This window comes from Eumetopias jubatus, unplaced genomic scaffold (assembly GCF_037043125.1).
Source record: "Eumetopias jubatus isolate StellerSeaLion01/CBP00866 unplaced genomic scaffold, mEumJub1_p1.0 scaffold_17, whole genome shotgun sequence".
Classification (NCBI taxonomy): Eukaryota; Metazoa; Chordata; class Mammalia; order Carnivora; family Otariidae; genus Eumetopias; species Eumetopias jubatus.
In genome coordinates, this window is record NW_028274823.1 from 26,146,622 (window position 1) to 26,166,834 (window position 20,213).

The following is a 20,213-nucleotide window of genomic DNA, read 5'->3' on the forward strand; positions in this document are numbered from 1 at the left end:
GAACCTAGGCCAGTGGGGGCATGGCAAGGCCAAGGAGACAATTTAGTGGTGGAGGAATAAGCAGAGTGCTGTGTGGTCTCAGAGGAAGAAGCAATTAATTCTGCCAGGTATGAGGAAAGGAGTGGGGGTAAAGGGGGACACAGATAAGGAGGTGTAGAGGATTGGGGGAGAGTTCTCGGAGGGTGTAAGTCAGGAGGATGGGGCATATTAGTATTCCCACTCAAGATAAAAGACTGAGCAAAGGCACTTGGAATGGTAGGAAGTCTGGTATAATAGGTAAACAGAAGAGTTTATTAGATGATGATCATGGCAATGAAGTCTGAAAGAAGACGAGGGTCTTGAATATCATTCCAAGGAGTCTGGACTTTTTTCTGTGGTTAATGAGACACCGTCAGAAGTTTTCAAGATGATACAGGTATGATTTGACTTGGATTTTAGAGGACGACTCTGCCACAAGTGTGAAGGATAGAGCTGAAAGGCAAGAGAATGGAATAAAAAAGATGAGTTAGGGAATAATTATAGTAGCCCAGGCAAGAGTGATATTAATCATAACAACAGCCCACATTTATTGAGGGATTCCTTGCCAAGTGATAGTCAGTGTTCTAAGAACTTGGCATTCATTCATTTAACCCTTACAGACAACTTTTATGAGGTAGAGACTACTACTATCCCAATTTACAGATGAGGCAATTGAGGCACAGTTAAGTACTCATTCAGAGTCATATAGCGTGGTAACAGTGGAGCCAGGACTCGAACTCAGGAAGTCTATCCTCAGGCTTTTGCTCTTATCCACAGTGCAAACACTATGCAGCAGTTGTAGAAAGAGAAAGAGGGGACAGCTCTGAGTGATGGAGTTGATAGGACTTGGTATTCCATTAAATGTGAAAGGGGAGGATCAGCAATGACTCCAAAATTTCTAGCCTGTGATTTCATCAAATGAAGTAAAAACTCAAGACAAAAGGTTGAAGGATAATGTGAGCTGACAAGCTCTGTAGAGTTGAAGCTAATAAGCTCTTTAGTGGGGAATATTTAGCTAATGTTTGGAAATGGAGATTTGTAGTTCAAGTCTCAATGATAGAATTCTGATCTTGAAATTATGGAAGCTGATGAGATGGCTTAAGAAAACAGAGTAAAAGCAATCCAGTTGCTTAATGAGACCAAACAGGTAAGCTAAATATGTAAATTTGAACACATGGAGCATGGTAGGACCTATGGCTTACTTCAGAGTGGATGTACATCCTGCCTAAATATTCCATTTTTTAATATATCTGGTCAGTCAGAGTGTGGGATGGGAAAAGCAATTTCCAGTTAAGTTATAGACCAAGGAAGATGGTGTAGTGAAGCAAACAGGACAGGCCAGAGTAATGAGAGCACTGGGAGTCACCCACTCCAGAAAGACCTTGAGGGAGGAAGCTGGCTGAGGGTGTGGACTAGCACGAACTTGAGTGCAGTGAGGGATGGGCAGTCAGAAAGTTAAGTCAGTAAATAGCAACTCCTGTTTTAAGGAGTTTGCAGCAGAGAAAAGAGAATTGGCATAGATGGCAACCATGGTGGGGAAGCAGGGTTGTAGCAAGGGCTCAATTTGAAGACCGGGGAGTCTTGAGAGCTGAATAGAAGAAATCATAAAAGACATAAGAAGATAAAATGAGGTCCTTGAGAGCACATGGTCTAATAGGAGATTAGTGGCATGAGTTCAATATCAGAAATGTGAAGGATTGCATTTTGTTCATACAAAAATGCCTTCTGGATAAGAACATTGAGATCCACTTTGTATCGGATGTCTTTGGTCTTCTTTGTTATGTCAGAGGAAAGATCATCAGCTGAATATCTGAGGGGAGAGGCTGATAAAGTGGACACATATAGAACAGCTCCTGTGGAAAGGGGGAGTAGTGACTCTGAAAGAACCAAAGGTGTGCCTCAGGCATGGCACCTTCCAGAGGCCTGATTTCCAGAGGAGCAAACTCATCACGTCATGGGCATTTCCACAACCCCTGCAATACCTTGACTATAGATGCAAAGAACACTGATGCCTGAGTTGATCCAATATCAGGAGTGGATGAACAGGCCACAGTGGAGCATCAAGGGGCTGGAGCATGGAGGTGCTGTTGAGGTGAAGATGGCATACTCCAGAGGCTTCCCTGACAGGGAAAGGAGCTGAGGCCCACTGAGCAGGCTTGAATCTGCCAACCCAGATATCTAATCATGACAGTTCCTCATCATTCATCAAAAATGTCCCCATCACTTATATTTAAAGATTACTTTAAATATGCAGTAAATAAATTGAAATCTAAAGATTTAGTGAAGGCAATTCTATAACATGGTATCTTACTTGGGAAGATAAAAGATTCTTTAAACTTATGAATGACCACTTATGATGATATCCGTTTGCTTTCAGAGGTAGGCAAAGACATTTTACAAATATCCACAGTGTCTCTTTTGGAAACAGACATAGTAGAAGTGATGGTGCTTTCCCCACTTCCAGAAACAGGAAGAAGCAGATTGGAAATATTTACTCTGCCTAAAATACTACCACAAGGTAAAGAAAAATCAAGCAACCAATTCTGTGCTGGGTCCAGATGAGTAGCTGCTTAGCTTTCTTTCTCCCCCCGCCCCCCAGTGATTGCATTTTTTTCCCTCTTAGCCTGTGAAGAGGGAAAATGGCCATCTTTTGTGCATCTTACAAAGTAAAACTGATGTAGCTGCTAACCAATGTGATATGTGGACTTTCCTCTGGACCTTGTCATTCATATAAACCTATCTTATTACAAGAGAAGAGAAACAGGGTCAACTGGCACTTTTGTCAGATTGATTTGTCATTTTGTGATATCTCTTGTTTTGTAGCTTCAAATATACATGGTTAACTTCAGACAGGTTACTGTGTAGTTACTTTCACTGACAGAATTGTAAGGAAAGCTTTTTGGACAAAGACGTCTGATAAAATAGACACTCTTTGTTTTATATAACAAATATATTTGGGTAGCTAGTTTGCAAATACATAATTATAGAGCATAAGAGAGCTGAAAAACCTCAAAGTACTCTTGTGTCTTAATTAAGACTCTCTAGACCATCATGAGTATCTTTTAATATGCCTCTACTTAATTGATTAAATTAGCCAAGACCTTATAAAGGATATTATGCACTATCAGTCATTTAATACTCAAGTACTTCTAATGAAGTTCCAATGAAGTTGTTTTGAATCATTTTTATCCTCTCAATAGCCTCTGCATTATTAACTGAGCATTTAAATTTTTATTTAAATTTTCATAGTTATTCATTATGATTAAAAAATAAAATCAATATACAGTGCAAATGATCTCTCTTCTTCCTCAAATCTTATAGTTTCTGCGAGCTTTATTGATGAAAGTGGGAGGCTGAAAGATGCACTCATTCACAAGTTCCGGTATGAGATAGAACACAGTCTGTCTTCTGCTGTGCTGGACTTTCAGAGTCACCAAATATATGGCTTCTGTAACCAAGTGCCATATATCTGCAGCTACCTTCTTCCTGAGCAAGTATGCCAAAACTTAAGCGTGCTATTGTTTATCTTAGAAGTCAAGATTGATACATTGTATTAATTAGACATAATCCATACTTTAACATTATAGTCCAGTTAACAAGGGCTTTACTATAGTAACATAATATTCTTGAATTAGATACATTATTAGCATTATTTGTTAATCTGTCTTACATACCTTTGAGCACTGTCATACTTGTGCTGCATACATCCTGCTTGTCAGATAAACATGCAGATAACACTATTATTTTAGTGCCTTTAAAAACAACATAGCCATGGAACATCTATTCCACAGGTATCAGGTGTCCATGGTTTTCCATGGAACTTTGCACCTGAGCCACATGCAAAATTGCACAAAATAGATAAACTATGTTTCTGCCATCCTTGCATTACACTCATTTCAAGCATCTCTCATATAATAAGACTCCTGCTACACACACTGGCCCAGATTATCTACCACCCTTTCTTCTAAACCTACCTCTTCCAGGGCAGCCAATGTCAGCAAGGTATGAGACATAGAAATTCCAAGAAAGAGAAATGTTTGTGGTAAGGAGAATTCAAGGAAAGCTTCACAGAGGAAATAACTGGCTTTTGAAGAATAGGTCAGACTTAGACATGGAGAAATATTGTGTACAATCTTGGCAGGGGGTGGGAGTTCCTGAGGTAGAGAGGGGACAGGTTGGTGGGAATGGAGTGGGGAAGGGCATTCCAGACAAAAGTCATGGCATGTGTAGGGGCTTGGAGGTGGAAGTACATGAGGGAATACTGACTCATTCAACTGGACTTGAGCATGGGGGTATGTGAAAAGAATTAGTGAAAAATAAAGGCTGTCAGGGACGCCTGGGTGGCTCAGTCAGTTAAGCATCTGCCTTCGGCTCAGGTCATAATGGGGGGGTGGTCCTGGGATTGAGCCCCATGTCGGGCTCCCTGCTCAGTGGGGAGTCTGCTTCTCCCTCTCAATACTCTGCCCCTCCCCCCTGCTCATGCGTGCATGTGCTGTCTTTCAAATAAATACAAAAAATCTTTTTTTAAAAATAAAGATTGTTGATGCAGGCTGGGATCTTTAATGGTAGCTAATGTATAAAGACTTCTTTTGGTTGGTTAGGACAAACTTTAATTTGCAAACAGAGATGAAAATGTGGTGCAAGAAATGTGGTGTATCAGTTTATTTCCATCGACAGTGTTTGCAGATTTGAATCTGACCATATATGCACAAGTGCAAGCTTTAAGGTGCTGCTCCCCTGATCTTTTCTATAATGGGGTCATGTTCTTTGATTGGCAGGAACACAGTGGTATTTGCATTCTTAAGCCATACCAAAAAGTGCAAAGCAAACACTATGGACCTGGAATGCTCTCTCTGTCTCCACATGGGTTGTGGCTCATAACAATAGCTAAAGGTGGAATTCTGTGTATCCGAGATGTTCATACTTTGGTAAGCTACTCTTTTTTTTTTTTTAATCTTGGGATGTATATCTTGATATCATATAAGGAAAAAAAGCCCTAGGGAAGTAATTGGGCTTCTTTCATAGGTAAATTAATTCATAACTTATTTACCACTGATGGTAGTATTGACTTAAACATTTTACAGGTGTTTTTATGTACTGAGGTTTGAGCTTCCAAGGGAGGAAACACCAACCAATAGACAGAGACCTGCCAATAAAGAGCTTGGGACAGGGATACTGCAGGTGAGCTGCAGCCCAGCTCCATCACCACTTAGTTGTGTGTCTTGGAGACTCACTGAGCTTCACTGAGTTTCAGATGCTCATCTGTAATATTGGGGAACTTTTCATGCTCTCAGCCTGTGGGATTCTGATGAGAGCCAGGGAGAGGGCATATGCAAAACTGCTTTGGAAATAGTGAATTGCTGTGTAAACCTAGGGATTATTACTCCTGTCTCCCTGGCCTGGAACGACTCTGGGCTGGTTGCTGCTGTCCCTTCTCCCCCACCCAGCTCTTGAAGTGATGCTGGAAGAGCATAAGGGAGAGGGTGTGGCCCTTACTGAGTCCTCCCTCATCACTTGTGGACCTCAACATCACCAGTACTGCTACCGTTTCTGATTTCCATTGAGAAAGTGAAAATAGTTTCTTCTCCCCCAACTGTGGAGGATCCTTTTCTAGGTTTTGAGACCAAATTGAACTGGTTATCAGTATACTTTAATGAGGCTAGTGATTCTTACCCAGGGTTCTACCCCACACACCTGAAGCCTTGCAACCACCTACATGACATACTCCTGCAGGTCCACAGATAAACTGGACCCTGGTTTGTACATCCGACTCTCCTTGTTCATCTGTGTAAGAAACCATATTTGGACTACAACTGAGCAAAACTGATACTATTATTATACAGGAAAAATCTTGAATCCTTTGGAGATTATTTTGAAGTTGACAATTTGCAAACTTTGCTACATTGTCTCTTATTCAAATGATTTATAATATATGCCGCTGCTGATGGTGGCATGACGTGGCAAGGCATCAAAGTTCTTCTGGGTGATTCTATGCAAAGCACCTCATATATGAGGTTATTCATGCAGCACTCTTTGTAAAAGCAACCTAATGATCATCAGTGGAGGACTGGATAAATAGATAACACTATATGAACAATACATAAAGAAAATAGGGAATATTATGCAGAATGAGAAAATATTTATGCCACAATATGGAAAGAACCTCAAGATCTACTTTTAAGAAGGAAAAGCAAGGTGCATAATATATTATGCTACAATTTATGTTTAAAATTATGTCTACATAAAAATTTGTTCATATACATTTAAAAGCCTCTGAAAGGATGTTAAAAGTATTAATTACACTGACTGGCTATGGGAGGTGGCTGGGGAATGGAGACAGGAAGGAGATTTCACTGTATACTCTTATAGTTTTTGAATCCTGAGCCATTTGAATGTATTGCCTATTCAATAAGTTAAATTAAAAAAAAAATCATGATTGAGAACCAGTGTGACACAGAAATCCCAGTTTTTAGTCAAGGAACTTAAACTGTTGCCCTGTGTAACAAATCAGGGATGTGTTTTGTTTGGGTTCTACTTGAACTGGTTTAGCATGCTTCATCTGGGACATGTTACCCTCCATCCTTCAGAGTGCCTACTACCTTCTCTCAACCACTCATCACACATAAATGAAACCTACCTGACTCTTGAAGGCATCTGAATCTGCCATTTCTGCTCACTCAAGGCCCATCCCCTAACTCTGTAGCCTTTAGCAAGTTGCTTCTGTGTGTCTGGCTTTGCTATTATAAATTGGTGGTAACAGTCCCTCTCCTTCCATTCTACACAAATGAGAAAATAAACCAGTATTGGTGAGTGTGTTTTGAACTAGGCATTTTCAGTACTATGTATTACTAAAACGCTACTTCCATGCCAAATAAAATGCTGTTAACAAGTACAAAACAATTTATCAACAAGCAAAAGTGCATATGACCCTCTTAGAAAAACCATGTGGTAGAATTGCATTTGTAATTTCTGTGCTTTGTTCCTAAAACTATTGAGGAAACATTTGTTCGAAGTCGGAGTCATTCTCACCAGGGGCATGGGATTCAATCAGTGAGAATTTCAATGGATGGACAAAACATTCTGGTGAATGGGAGAGATGATGGCACCCTTGTTTACCTAAGATGGAGGTATGTACAGTGTACAGTAAGCAACTTCATGTGGTATAGTATTTTAAAATAAAGATTTTACTATTTACATATAGCAAGGCCACCGTAACAGGAGACAACTGCCACTGAAAAAATGATTATACTCACAGATCCCAAGAGGAGGAGGTTTGCTAAGCTCTGTGCCAGGGCCACATGGGAAAGCACCTAGGTGGAAGGAAGGAAGCAGAGGGAACAAAGGAAACATGGGCAAAAGTCTTATTTTGGTTTTCATGGGAAGGAGCAGGCAGATTTAGCATTGGCTAGTTTGGATAATTTCAGCAGGTCCTGGGGCATAGATGCTGGCCTTGGTTGTCTGGCGCTTGGCCCAGGGGTGATTAAAGCAGGGAAATAGTAGCCCTGAGTTGGAGGTGTGGGCTCTGGATTGATTGGTTTGCATTTGAGAGGTGGCTTCAGAGTGAGTGGTTTCCTATCTGTAACAATTGGCAGGTCTTGGAAGGGGCCGTCCCTCTAGTGTCAGCAAGACCCCAGATGTCAAAGCACCAAAATACAAAAAATAACAAGACATAGTTAGTACATATGAAATGATCAGTCCTCCCTTTCATAACACCTGTTGGAGGAGTACAAGGAATGAGGACAATCCTGAAGAGTAGATAATTTTTTAAACTCCTATTCATCCCTTAAAAACCTGACATAGATTTGTATGCATGTGCACGAACATGTGGATATACTTCCCTAGTTAGACTTTGCTTAGACAATATTAAATTATTTAGACTTTGCTTAGATTAAGATTAAAATTCTAAATAAAATACTACTCAAGCATGTAAATGATGGCCAAAGCATAGAGAGCCTGAAGGTGATAGCCTCGACTTTATATGTTGCCTTGTTTGGCCTGTCAATGAATATCATTAGTTAGTGTGCAATTTATTTCCGCAAAAAAATATCTTGTGGCGCTTTCTGTGATTAAAACAGTAACAAAACATGGACTTTCCCAGTGACACTGTGAAAATGTTAAATATTTGTAAATATTAAATAAATGTAGATGGAGATTTTATGTCCTAACAGTTCTGGTAGTCATTTATATTAGAGACTCATTTGAACACTGCATCACCATGCCCATTTTATGCAGGTAATCTAAGTAAAATACTAACTTGTATCTCATATATAAGTCCTGACACACATCCTGTACAGTAAATGAACAAACAGCATCTCCGGCAACAGCGAACAAGTGCTGGAGCCCTCTGTATAGAAGGAAGGACATTTCCATCCATGGGTATTTAAGCACGTGGACTTCTGACTCAAAACAAAGTTGAGTTTGAAACCATGGTCCAGGACTTACTAATTTGTGACCTTAGGCACATAACAATACTCTCTCTAAATCATCTATAACAGTGTTACTCAAGGTGGGGTCTGCAGCAACCATAGCTTGTTAGAAATGCTTATTTTTGGTCCTTACCCAAAGTTTCTGAATCAGAATCTCTGTGGGTGGGGCCCAGGAATCTGTTTTTAACAAACCCTCATCCATGCAATGCTGATGTGCCTAAAATTTGAGATGCCCTGGTATATTGCATGGAAGTAATGCTTCCCTCAATGGTGGGTGGGGGTGATGAGGACCAAATATGACAGTGTGATTATGTATGTGAAGCAGTGCAATGACTAGTACATTCTAAGGCTCCACCGGAACAGTGGCTCTTCTGTGCAGTGGCCAAGGTTGGTCAGAGGACGTGTCGGGTAAGGGTCCAGGGACAGTGTGAGAAGAGGTCACCTCAGAGAGATCAAGAGGACTGTCATGTCCGGGAGCCTATGAAAGGGCTCACTCTAAGAAGTAGAGTACTAATAACTACAGGGCACTGTGGAGAATTAACCCCATATTTCTTTGTGTAGAAATGGTTAGGTATCTGGAAATAATGCTGTTAAATAATGCTGCTAAAATGTGACATTTTTAAATTGTGATTTTGTAGTCCGTTTCTTTTCCTTTTTATTAATATAGGTGGCTTGGAGGAAACCTAGCCAGTGAAATTATCCATTATTGCCAGAAACTTTTAATTTCTCTGAGCAACACCATGGATGAGGAGAATGATTATTTAAGTATACAACAAGGAGAGTCCTTGAATTTGGAATCAAAATCTGAACACACAGTTGAGTTCCAATATATCATTTGTCCTTCCTTCCTTCCTTCCCCTCTTCCCCCCACCCACTCTCTCTTCCTTTCTAAATCAGATATCTGCTTTCAGTAGGAAGGAGGAATGGATGGTGTAGAAAGGCAAGGGGATTTTTTTTAAGTGTAAAGACCCCCAAAGGAGGAAAAGATTGAGAGTCTAAGTACAAATTTACTTTGGGCTGGGCTTGATAGGCAGGAGCATGTGGTCTACAATGACAGGAAGGAGGCAAAGAGTGATTTGGTGAATGTGTGACCTGTCTGATCATTTTTGCTTTCTCAGTGAAAAGTGTGGCTGATATAAGGACAGACTGGTAGGAATTAAATTAATAAAATATTACATCTTGGGCAGGCAAAATTTTTGATATTATTTTAAATATGCAACAAGTGCAAAGAGATCCAAAGCAATTATGTGAAGTTGAGTGGGAGGAAAAGAATTTTAATTTTAAGAAATATCTGTCTTCTTCTAAGATAAATGAGAATATGAAGCCAAGCATTGATTCATCACAAGAAGAATTAGTCCAAGTTGACAATTTAAAGGAAATGCCCTGGATACAACAAAAAAGCCAAGAGGTATCTATAAAACATGGAAGAGGTTTGAAATGACATTCTGTAAGTGTGCCAAATAGATTAGTTTCCTATGAAAACCCATTGGAAAGTTAGAAAGTAGAATGAGATTCTACTTGGCAGAGGATTACATCCTACAAGTGTAACTTTCCTGAAATCAAACACCCTAATCTAGCCCAACCTTTTAGATGAAGGTATTAGCTTTAGGAACAGTACTTAAGCTAATATGAAACAGAACAAACATGTCTAGGGGAAGCCAAAGTGAGGTATAATCAGATACTTCATGTTGGGGTGAATGTTGGAGGATGCTGCAAAGTTGATTTAAAGAAAATGGGTGGGCCAGGAACAGGAGAAAGGACATGGTGGCTTCAGATGTGCAGGAAGGTGACAGCTAGCAGCTTGTGTCTGGATTTAGCTTGTTAGTCTCACTCAAGTTCCCAATAAAAAAGCAGACTAGTTCCTTTGTCAGCTATTCTCTATTTAACTTTTTTTACTATTTATCTTCTTTCCGTTGGCCTTCTAAATGACATCAGTTGCAAGTTGCTTCGAGGGTCACTTACATAGCAGCAGGAGACTTAAGCAAGGCACTGCAGTGGTGGTATTTCATGCACACTTTGTATTATTAGTCTTTACAAAAATTGTTTCCAGAGAAGTGCTACCTATGTATGTATGTACCCCTGTAAGCATGTATCTACCTGTCTATCATATAACTATCATTTCTCTTGCCTGTTTAAGTGATATACTTGTTCCATTTCAGGCCATCAAAAATGAGGTTAAACTGTTTTCCAAGAAAAGGAAAGAGATAAAAACAGGAATCAAAGCACTTGCTAAAACTGTAAGTGTTATGATTTCATAAATGAATACACTGGCCTCAGTCTAAAATTCCTTTTTGAGCTTTATTTTATCCAATACAGCATGAGGAGCTCATTTTTCCCTCTGCCAGTAAGGTCGGTTTTCTGAGGTGCTGTAACATGGTGGAATTCTTACCATATCATACTATATATAAACAATGGTTTTCTTCTTGGTCTTCCTGAAACACTGGGTCTTACTCTTTTTTTTAATTTTTATTTTTATCAAAGTTATATTCTTACAGTTTTACAATTTAAATAATGAGTTATATAATTAAAAATAATGTTTTTAAAGCAATACCTGCCCTACTTTTCTTCACTATGATTCCTGTACTCCCAAGGTAAATGTTTTCAATTCTGAATCTTCAGCTTTTTTGTTTGGATATTTTACCTCTGTCTTTCCAAATGGTCTATTTTTTAAGATTTTATTTATTTATTTGAGAGAGAGAATGAGAGAGAGAGAGCATGAGGGGGGGAGGGTCAGAGGGAGAAGCAGACTCTGGGGAGCCTGATGTGGGACTCGATCCCAGGACTCCAGGATCATGACCTGAGCTGAAGGCAGTCACTTAACCGACTGAGCCACCCAGGCGCCCCTCCAAATGGTCTTTTTAATACTGTTTTTTCTTGACATTTCTATTTTGACACTAACTGTGGGCTTCCTGGTTTGGAAGATGAGTATTTAGGCTCTTTTACAGCCCATCACTACAACATACACATAAATCCCTACTCAGTGTGCACACTATTATAGTTATGTAAATATTCCTCAAAGCCAAGTCACATGGTATATTATGATTAATTTCCATTTTTATAATCATATTTTTTCTGGAGTTAATAATTGCCTACGTTTTAGATTAAGCCTTTCTATGTACCTGTTACCGACTCAGACTCTCTCAAAATGCTAAAAACTCTTCTCAATACAGTCAAATACCTGAGGTAGTCAAGCTGTCAGTGGTTCATTGGTTTGTTTGTTTTCATGACCTCCTTTTCCATCTTCCAGCTCTAGTCTAAGCACCCTGCTTCCTAGACCAGGTACATGGTCTGCCATCACCTGCTATCTGAGTTGGAGTCCCTCTTTCCAGGGCCCCATGCATTTTTCTTTGTTTTCTTGATGTACACTTTCAGTAGCTTCCTAAGCAGGACCGTTGTGGTGTTGCATGCTTGAGGACATCATTCATCAGATAGACGTGCTTCTGGCATGCCATTTAAATGTAATGCAGTGTGGATGGTGCCTGCCCCCTTAGAGGTGTACAATGCTCTGGCTCTGTTCTTGGGAAAGGGCATGTAGGAGGGATATTTCTGAAACATGGTTTTTCCTAAAATGTCTTTATCCTACCGTCGTACTTGTTTCATAGCTTGCCTCAGTGTTCCTTGATTTCCCCTCAGAATTTTGAAGGCTTGCTCCATCATCTTGTAGCTCTCAGTGTTTGCTTTAGAGAATCCAATTCCTTTCTGATTCCCAATTCTTTCTAGGTAACCAGATTTTGTCTCTGCAAACTTATAGGATCCTTTATCCCAGCTGTTAGGAAATTTCACAGTTATGCACCTTGATAGATTTGATGGATATTCTTGGTTTGCTGGTGCGGATATATTCCCCACCCTTCTCCTCTCTGTTCTCAGCCCCAAGAGCTGGCCTTTGTGGTTATTATTAATGTGCTATCTTGCCTCTGGCTTCTGGTTGGGCATAGTCAATGAGTGGCATCAGCAGGAGATGGGAAGTGTCTTTATTCCTCCAGTGGCCTCTTTGTGGTATTATGATTTTGCAGTCAGAGCCAGCTCTTTCCTACAGCTACTGATCTCTCCAGGTTCCAGTACCAATTCCCACCCTTGCCCTTCACACGTAGGAGTGGTGATAGTTTTCTGTGGTTGCTACTCTGAGATGCTTTATCATGCCTTGCTGGTTGGCTTTACCCTGACAATCCTTCTGTAAAAGTCCCTCTCCCCAGTTATCCCATTTGAGTGTGTCATCTATTTTGTACCAGGCCCCTAGTTCATTTGCTAGTTTTTGTCTTTCTCATGTGCTAGACATTGGTGTGCACTTTCAATAAAAAACTTTGTCTTTCAGTTCTGGGAAATGTCCTCACATTTTTCTTTGGGAATTTCCTCCCCTTTGTTTGATTTTCCTTATTGCTAATTAGGTTGAATATCTTTTCGTAACTCTAAAAGACCTTCCTCTTCTGTGAATTCATTGTTCATATCCTTTGCCGATTTTTCTATCAGGTTGTTGGTCTTTTTCCTTTTGATTGTAGAGTTCTTTGTTTTTATTTTTAATTTATATTTGTGATAATTAGGGCTAGCTAAGCTGTGATAATAACTAAACTCCAAAAATATAGTGGCATAGGGATTGGGAGTTTATTTCAGGTCATTAGCTGCTCTGTTCTATGCAGTTGTTCAGAGATGCGGGAGGCAGAGATTCTGCTGTCTTCAGCACCTGGCTTCTGACGTTGCCTTGCTTGAGCTCGCCACAGTCAGCTGGGAGGGGGAAAGAGCACAGAGGTGTGCAAGGGGAAAATCTAGAGCTGGCTTTATTATTAGGCTGAGTCACATGAAATCACAGTTTTATATGGTCCAGCCTAATATACGACAAATATTTTTGCCTTGTGTCTTAACTTTTATAGTACACCTTTTAAAATGCAGAATTTATGTTATGATCGGAATGTATTGATATTTTATTTAGAGCTTTTGTCCTGTATATCTGATTTTTAAAGGTCTTCCAAAGTCTCTCATATTTTTTTTTCTAATACTCCTTTATTTCGCCTGTAATTTATTTTCATGAATGGTATGAGGTATGGATCTAGATTTATTTTTTCAAATGAATAGCCCATTTCACCAGTGCTTTTTACTGAATATACCACCCTTTCTCCAGTGACTTGCAGTGCTTCCTCTGTCAATCCCTGGATTCCCATGTATGCAGTATTGTTTCTGGACTCTCTATTCTGAAATTGAGTATTGATCATTTCCTAGGCTAATTCCAAACTATTCTGATAATTATCTCTTTATAAAATTTTTTTAAAGATTTTATTTATTTATTTATTTATTTATTTGACAGAGAGAGACACAGCGAGAGAGGGAACACAAGCAGGGGGAGTGGGAGAGGGAGAAGCAGGCTTCACACCAAGCAGGGAGCCCGATGTGGGGCTCACTTGGATCATGACCTGAACCGAAGGCAGACGCTTAATGACTGAGCCACCCAGGCACCCCCTTTATAAAATATTTTTATACCTTGAAGATAATTCTCCCTTTACTCTTCCTTTTCAAAAAAAGAAAAATGTTGGCCTTTTGATTCACATTTATTTTTCTATTTGAATTTTAAGATTGGCTTGTCAAGCTCAATGTAAACTCTGATTTGCCTTTGAGAATACATTGCTTATCTTTGATTTGAGTCAGAATTTATTTGCTATCTCTGAAAGTTTATGTATATATAATATATATTAAAATGTATAATATAAATCTTTTTAAAATTTTTTATTTAAATTCAATTTAGTTAACACATAGTATATTATTAGTTTCAGGGTAGAATTTGGTGATTCATCAGTTGCATCTAACACCCAGTGCTCATTACATCAAGTGCCCTCCTTAAAACCCATCACCCAATTACCCCCATCCCCCTACCCACCTCCCCTCCAGCAACCCTCAGTTGGTTTCCTATAGTTTCCTATAGTTAAGAGTTAAGAATCTGCCTCCCTCTCTGTTTTTATCTTATTTTATTTTTCTTTCCCTTCCCCTATGCTCAACTGTTTTGTTTCTTAATTCCCACAGATGAGTGAAATCATATGATAATTGTCTTTCTCTGACTGACTCATTTCACTTAGCATAATACCCTCTAGTTCCATCCATGTCATTGCAAATGGCAAGATTTCATTCTTTAGATGGCTGAATAGTATTCCATTGTGTATATATATATACCACAGCCCCTTTATCCATTCATCCTGTTGATAGACATCTGGGCTCTTTCCATAGTTTGGCTATTGTGGACATTCTGCAATAAACATTGGGGTGCACGTGCCCCTTCAAATCACAATTTTTGTATCCTTTGGTTAAATACGTAGAAGTGCAATTCCTGGGTTGTAGGGTAGTTCTATTTTTAACTTCCTAAGGAAGCTCCATACTATTTTCCAGAGTATCTGCACCATTTTGCATTCTCACCAACAATGTAAGAGGGTTCCCCTTTCACCACATCCTCACCAACACCTGTTGTTTCTTGAGTTGTAATTTTAGCCATTCTGACTGGTATGAGGTGGTACCTCACTGAGGTTTTGATTTGTATCTCCTTGATGCTGAATGATGTTGAGCATTTTTTCATGTGTTTATTGGCCATTTGTATGTTTTCTCTGAAGAAATGTCTGTTCATGTCTTCTGCCCATTTCTTGATTGGATTATTTGTTCTTTGGGTGTTGAGTTTGATAAGTTCTTTATAGATTCTGGATACTAGTCCTTTATCTGATAAAACATTTGCAAATATCTTCTCCCATTCCTTAGGTTGCCTTTTAGTTGTGTTGTTTCCTTTGCTGTGCAGAAGCTTTTTATATTGATGAAGTCCCAATGGTTCATTTTTCCTTTTGTTTCCCTTGCCTTTGGAGACAGGTCTAGCAAAAAGTTCCTGCGGCGGAGGTCAAAGAGCTTGCTGCCTATGTTCTCCTCTGGGATTTTGGTGGATTCCTGTCTCATATTTAGGTCTTTCATCCATTTTGAGTTTATTTTTATATATGGTGTAATAAAGTGGTCCAGTTTCATTCTTCTGCATGTGGCTATCCAATTTTCCCAACACCATTTGTTGAAGATACTGTCTTTTTTCCATTGGAGTCTTTCCTGCCTTGTCCAAGATTAGTTGACCATAGAGCTGAGGGTCCATTTATGGGTTTTCTATTCTGTTCCATTGATCTATGGGTCTGTTTTTGTGCCAGTACCATACTGTCTTGAGAGTGACAGCTTTGTCATACAGCTTGAAGTCTGGAAGTGGGATGCCTCCATCTTTGGTTTTGTTTTTCAACATTACTTTGGCTATTCAGGGTCTTTTCTGGTTCCATACAAATTTTAGGATTGTTTGTTCCAGCTCTGTGAAAAATACTGGTGGTGTTTTGATAGGGATTGAATTGAATGTGTAGATTGCTTTGGGAAGCATAAACATTTTAACAAGATTTATTCTTCCAATCCGTGAGCATGGGAAGCCATCCGGCCCTGGACTCTTGTTTATTGGGAGATTTTTAATTACTGCTTCAATTTCCTTGCTGGTTATGGGCCTGTTCAAGTTTTCTATTTCTTCCTGTTTCAGTTTTGGTAGTTTATATGTTTTTAGGAATGTATCCATTTCTTCCAGATTGCCTAATTTGTTACCATATAATTGCTCATAATATTCTCTTATAATTATTTACATATCTTCCGTGTTGATTGTGATTTCTCCCCTTTCATTCATTATTTTATTTATTTGGGTCCTTTCTCCTTTCTTTTTGATAAGTCTGGCTAGGGGTTTTTCAATCTTATTAATTCTTTCCAAGAACCAGCTCCTAGTTTCATTGATCTGTTCTATGTTTTTTTTTATTTCTACATCATTGATTTCTGCTCTAATCTTTATTATTGCTCTTCTCCTGCTGGATTTAGACTTTATTTGCTGCCTTTTCCAGCTCCTTTTGGTATAAGATTAGGTTGTGTACTTGAGACTTTTCCTGCTTGAGAAAGGCTCGTATTGCTATATACTTACCTCTTAGGTCTGCCTTTGCTGCATCCGAAAGGTTTTGAACTGTCATGTTTTCATTTTCATTTGCTTCCATGTATTTTTTAAATTCTTCTTTAATTTCCTGGTTGGCCCAGTCATTCTTTAGTAGGATGTTCTGTAACTTCCATGTATTTGTGGTCCTTTCAAATTTCTTCTTGCGGTTAACTTCAAGTTTCATAGCATTATGGTCTGAAAATATGCATGGTATGATCTCTGTCTTTTTGTACCGGTTAAAACCTGATTTGTGGGGCGCCTGGGTGGCTCAGTCATTAAGCATCTGCTTTCAGCTTAGGTCATGATCCTGGGGTCCTGGGATCAAGCCCCGCATTGGGCTCCTTGCTCCGCGGGAAGCTGGCTTCTCCCTCTCCCACTCCCCCCTGCTTGTGTTCCCTCTCTCACTGTGTCTCTCTCTGTCAAATAAATGAATAAAATCTTAAAAAAAAAAAGAAAAGAAAACCTGATTTGTGACCCAGTATGGGATCTATTCTGGAGAATGTTCTATGTGCAGTCAAGAAGAATGTGTATTCTGCCACTTTAGAATGAAATGCTCTGAAGATACCTGTTAAGTCTGTCTGGTCCAGTGTGTCATTCAGAGCCCTGGTTTCCTTGTTCACCTTCTGCTTAACTGATCTGTCCATTGCTGTGAGTGGGGTGAAAGTCCTCTACTATTATTGTATTGTTATCAATGAGTTTCTTTAATTTTGTTATTAATTGGTTTATATATTTGGCTGCTCCCAAGTTAGGGGAATAAATATTTACAATTGTTAGATATTTTTCTTGGATAGACCCCTTTATTTATTAGGTTATAGTGTCCTTCTTCAACTCTTATCACAGTCTTTGGTTTAAAATCTAGTTTGTCTGAGATAAGAATGGCTACTCCAGCTTTCTTTTGATGTCCATTAGCATGATAAATGTCTCTCTACCCCCTCACTTTCAATCTGGAGGTGTCTTTGGGTCTAAAATGAGTCTCTGCGTGGAGCACTGGGTATTATGCACAAACAATGAATCATGGAACACTATATTAAAAACTAATGATGTAAAAAAAAAATAAAATGAGTCTCTTATAAGCACATATTGATGGGTCTTGTTTTTTTATCCATTCTGATACCCTATGCCTTTTGATTGGAACATTTAGTTCATTTACATTCAGAGTAATTATTGAAAGATATGATTTTAGTGCCATTGTATTACCTGTAAAGCTGCTACTCCTGTAAATTGTCTCTGTTCCTTTCTGGTCTTTGCTACTTTTGGGGTCTCTCTCTGCTCAAGCAGTCCCCTTTAATATTTCTTGCAGGACTGGTTTAGTGTTCACAAATTCCTTTAGTTTTTGTTTGTCTTGTAAACTCTTTATCTCTCCTATTCTAAATGACACCCTTGCTGGATAAAGTATTCTTGGCTGCATATTTTCCCCATTTAGCAAGTTGAATATATCATGCCAGCCCTTTCTGGCTTGCCAGGTCTCTGTGGACTGGTCTTCTGCCAGCTATATGTGTCTACCGTTATAGGTTAAGGACCTCTTGTCCAGAGCTATTTTCAGGATTTTCTCTTTTTCTTTGAAAATTGCAAACTTCACTATAATATGTTGAAGTATTGACCTATTTTTTTTTTTAATTTGGGTTGATTTTGAGGGGAGTTCTCTGTGGTTCTAGGACTTGAATGCCTATTTCCTTCTCCAGATTAGGGAAGTTCTCAGCTATAATTTGTTCAAATAAACCTTCTGCCCCTATGTCCACAATAGCCAAACTATGGAAAGAGCCAAGATGTCCATCAACAACAGATGAATGGATAAAGAAGATGTGAGATACACACACACACACACACACACACACATGCACACACACACACTGGAATATTTTGCAGCCATCAAAAAAATGAAATCTTGCCATTTGCAATGACGTGGTTGGAACTAGAGGGTATTATGCTAAGCAAAATAAGTCAATCAGAGAAAGACAAGTATCATATGATCTCACTGATGTGAGGAATTCTTAATCTCAAGAAACAAATTGAGGGTTGCTGGAGTGGTGGGGGGGTGGGAGGGATGGGGTGGCTGTGTGATAGACAATGGGGAGGGTATGTGTTACGGTGAATGCTGTGAATTGTGTAAGAGTGATGAATCACAGACCTGTACCTCTGAAACAAATAATCCATTATATGTTTTAAAAAAAAATAGTAAGAAGGGAAAAATGAAGGGGGGGGAGTTGGAGGGGAAGCTGAACCATGAGAGACTATGGATTCTGAGAAAAAAACTGAGGGTTCTAGAGGGGAGGGGCGTGGGGGAATGGTTTAACCTGGTGATGGGTTTTATGGAGGGCACATATTGAATGGAGCACTGGGTGTTATACACAAACAGTGAATCCTGGAACACTACATCAAAAACTAATGATGTAATGTATGGTGATTAACATAACATAATAAAATTAAATTAAAAAAAAAAACAAAAAACCCTTCTGCCCCTTTTCCCTCCTCCTCATCTTCTGGGACTCCTGTAATATGGATATTATTTCACTTTATGGAGTTGCTGAGTTCCCTAAGTCTACCTTCATGATCTAATAGTTTTCTTTCCCTTTTCTTTGCAGTTTCATTATTAACCATAATTTTATCTTCTGTACAACTGATTTGCTCTTCTAATTCGTTCATCCTCATTTTTATGGCCTCCACTTGGGACTGCATTCAGTTATAGCATTTTTAATTTCAGCCTGACTAGATTTTAGTTCTTTCATCTCTGCAGTAAGGGATTCTCTAGTGTCTTCTATGCTTTTTTCAAGCCCAGCTAGTATGCTTACAATTGTTTTAAATTCTAGTTCAGACGTTTTACTTATATCTGCATTGATTAAATCTCTGGCCATCATTTCTTCCTATTCTTTTTTTTGGGGTGAATTCCTCCATCTCCCACAGTTCATTTTTCTGGTTTGTAGATGTTCAGCTTCCTTCTCCAAGACTTCTGATCGATTTCATTGGTGTTCACAATGATCCAATCTTTATCAATCTGTGTTCCAGTGAGGAAGCATGCTTAGGGTCACCCAACTACTTCATCATCTTACCACTCCCCCTATAATGTAAATCTTATATATAATATGTATTATATACATGTAATATTTACATGTAAATAAATATATGTCTATTCAATTAAAAATCCTTCAGTGACGTTTTACAGTCTAGAAGTGACTTGGTATAATTTTGTTATTAGGCTTATTTTAGATATTTTATAGTTTTGTTTTGTTTTTTTGCTTTTGTGAATGGAATATTTTTCTATTACATTTTCTTTTTATGTTCTTTTTTTTTTAAGATTTTATTTATTTACTTGACAGAGAAAGAGAGAGAACAAGCAGGGGGAGCGGCAGGCAGAGGGAGAAGCAGACTCTACGCTGAGCAGGGAGCCTGATGTGGGGCTCGATTACAGGACCCTAGGATCATGATCTGAGCTGAAGGCAGACATTTAACCAACTGAGCCACCCAGGCGCCCCTCTATTACATTTTCTAATTGGTTACTACTAGTATATATGAATATTAATGATTTTATGTTTTATATATGATCACCTTGCTGAATTCTCTTTTTAGTTCTGATCCTTTGTCAATTGTTTCTCTTGTATTGTCTAGGTAAACTATCATATCTTCTGAAAATCATGTCTCTTATCAATTTTTATACTTCATTTCTTTCTTGTCTTATGCCAAGGGCTTCTAATATAATAGTGGTCATGAGAGTGGACATGCTTGTCTTCTTCCTGACCTTAATGGGAAAGTTTCTAACTTTTAAGTGTGATACTTGCCTCAGCATCTGTTAGATATCCTTTCATAAGTAAAATTCCTTT

The 20,213-nt window shown here is 38.9% G+C and overlaps 1 protein-coding gene across 3 annotated transcripts in view; it reads left to right on the plus strand.

Annotated features, from left to right (window-relative positions):
- The window catches only part of CFAP43 (cilia and flagella associated protein 43), a 107,712-nt gene that overhangs the window by 44,213 nt on the left and 43,286 nt on the right, over positions 1-20,213 (plus strand). The window contains exons 13-20 of one of the 3 annotated variants that reach the window (XM_088019839.1): positions 2,396-2,536; positions 3,340-3,512; positions 4,797-4,946; positions 7,015-7,145; positions 9,112-9,264; position 9,437; positions 9,751-9,852; positions 10,604-10,681. In XM_088019839.1, the coding sequence (XP_087875965.1) occupies positions 2,396-2,536; positions 3,340-3,512; positions 4,797-4,946; positions 7,015-7,145; positions 9,112-9,264; position 9,437; positions 9,751-9,852; positions 10,604-10,681 (929 nt within the window). The remainder of the gene's footprint in view (positions 1-2,395; positions 2,537-3,339; positions 3,513-4,796; positions 4,947-7,014; positions 7,146-9,111; positions 9,265-9,436; positions 9,438-9,750; positions 9,853-10,603; positions 10,682-20,213) is intronic. The other 2 variants (XM_088019838.1, XM_028098904.2) reach the window with 2 other exon arrangements.